Source organism: Olea europaea, unplaced genomic scaffold, assembly GCF_002742605.1.
Source record: "Olea europaea var. sylvestris unplaced genomic scaffold, O_europaea_v1 scaffold36683, whole genome shotgun sequence".
NCBI lineage: Eukaryota > Viridiplantae > Streptophyta > Magnoliopsida > Lamiales > Oleaceae > Olea > Olea europaea.
Genome location: NW_019255960.1, coordinates 1 through 1,145, shown reverse-complemented (window position 1 = coordinate 1,145; position 1,145 = coordinate 1). Strand labels below are relative to the sequence as shown.

General features: G+C 39.7%; 1 protein-coding gene across 1 annotated transcript; it reads left to right on the top strand.

Moving 5' to 3' along the window:
• Window positions 1-4: 4 nt before the first annotated feature.
• LOC111386676 (ethylene-responsive transcription factor 5-like) lies at window positions 5-558 on the top strand (the record flags this gene model as incomplete). The annotated part of the gene is made up of 1 exon (XM_023011137.1): window positions 5-558. A coding segment is annotated over one exon (507 nt), but the record flags the coding sequence as incomplete, so codon positions are not given.
• Window positions 559-1,145: the final 587 nt, after the last annotated feature.

Below are 1,145 nucleotides of genomic sequence, written 5' to 3'. Positions count from 1 at the left end.
AAGCAATGAATCTCCGATTTCTATCTCTGATAAATCCAATAATTTCTCCGATTTTCCAAGCTCTCGATCCTATTTTTTCGAGCAAAACCAAGTAATAGATTTCACAATAGAAAAAGCTCTAAATTCTAATAATCGGAAGCCTTCGCTAAAGATCAAATTTCCAGCCGTCAGGAAGCTTGAGTGGATCGACGTATCAGAGTCAGCTCGGAAGCACTTAGGCTCGGAGGAGAATCGGCATTATAGAGGAGTCCGACAGCGTCCGTGGGGAAAGTATGCGGCGGAGATCCGGGACCCCAAGCGGCGCGGCTCGCGTACGTGGCTGGGGACATTCGGTACTGCCATTGAGGCTGCAAAAGCCTACGACAAGGTGGCTTTTGAGCTGCGCGGCAGCAAGGCGATTGTGAATTTCCCTCTGGAGATACAAAGCATGGAGTTTAGATCATGCGCCCCCATGGAAGTCGGACGGAAGCGGTCCAGCGGAGGAGAGAGGCGGAGGAGGAAGCTGCACTAGTAGATGTGGAGAAACTGAACGTGCCACCGACTTATTATCCACATCTATTGGTGATATCAACGATAAAATGATATAGTCTATCTCCTCGAAACTCATTCTTGCTAATATTTATTATTCCATCATTCTCGATTCTATGAGAATTTTCATGAGTGTCTTTCAGTTGCTTCTTAAATGGAATAATCTTTCTAATACGTATCCAATGCAGGTATTTTGATATTTTTCTTTAGAGTTTGAAGAATGATATCAATCATATATTTAATTTTTTTTTATTACTTCTTCAAACACGCATAATTCGAAGTAATTGAAATGTTAGAAACTTGATCACTCTCTCTCTTTATTTTTTATAACGAAATTAACAAATGAGGAAGAAGAGAAGAAGGTGAAATCATGTAAATAGGACAAACTATTAGGGACTGAAAAATCTTATTTTAAAGGTTAATGATGTATTCGCTATAAACCAAAAGAATTTAATTTTTGATATATGTTTTATATGTGCATTTAAAAATATTGTCGGAGCGATCGCCACTCCCATTCTCGTGCCTCCAGCCCAAGTGTGAAGTGACTAAGAGAGGAATAAAGCCAAGTTTTGAACCGTTAGTTTTTGCAAATAATTTGGGAGGTAATATCGGTTTTT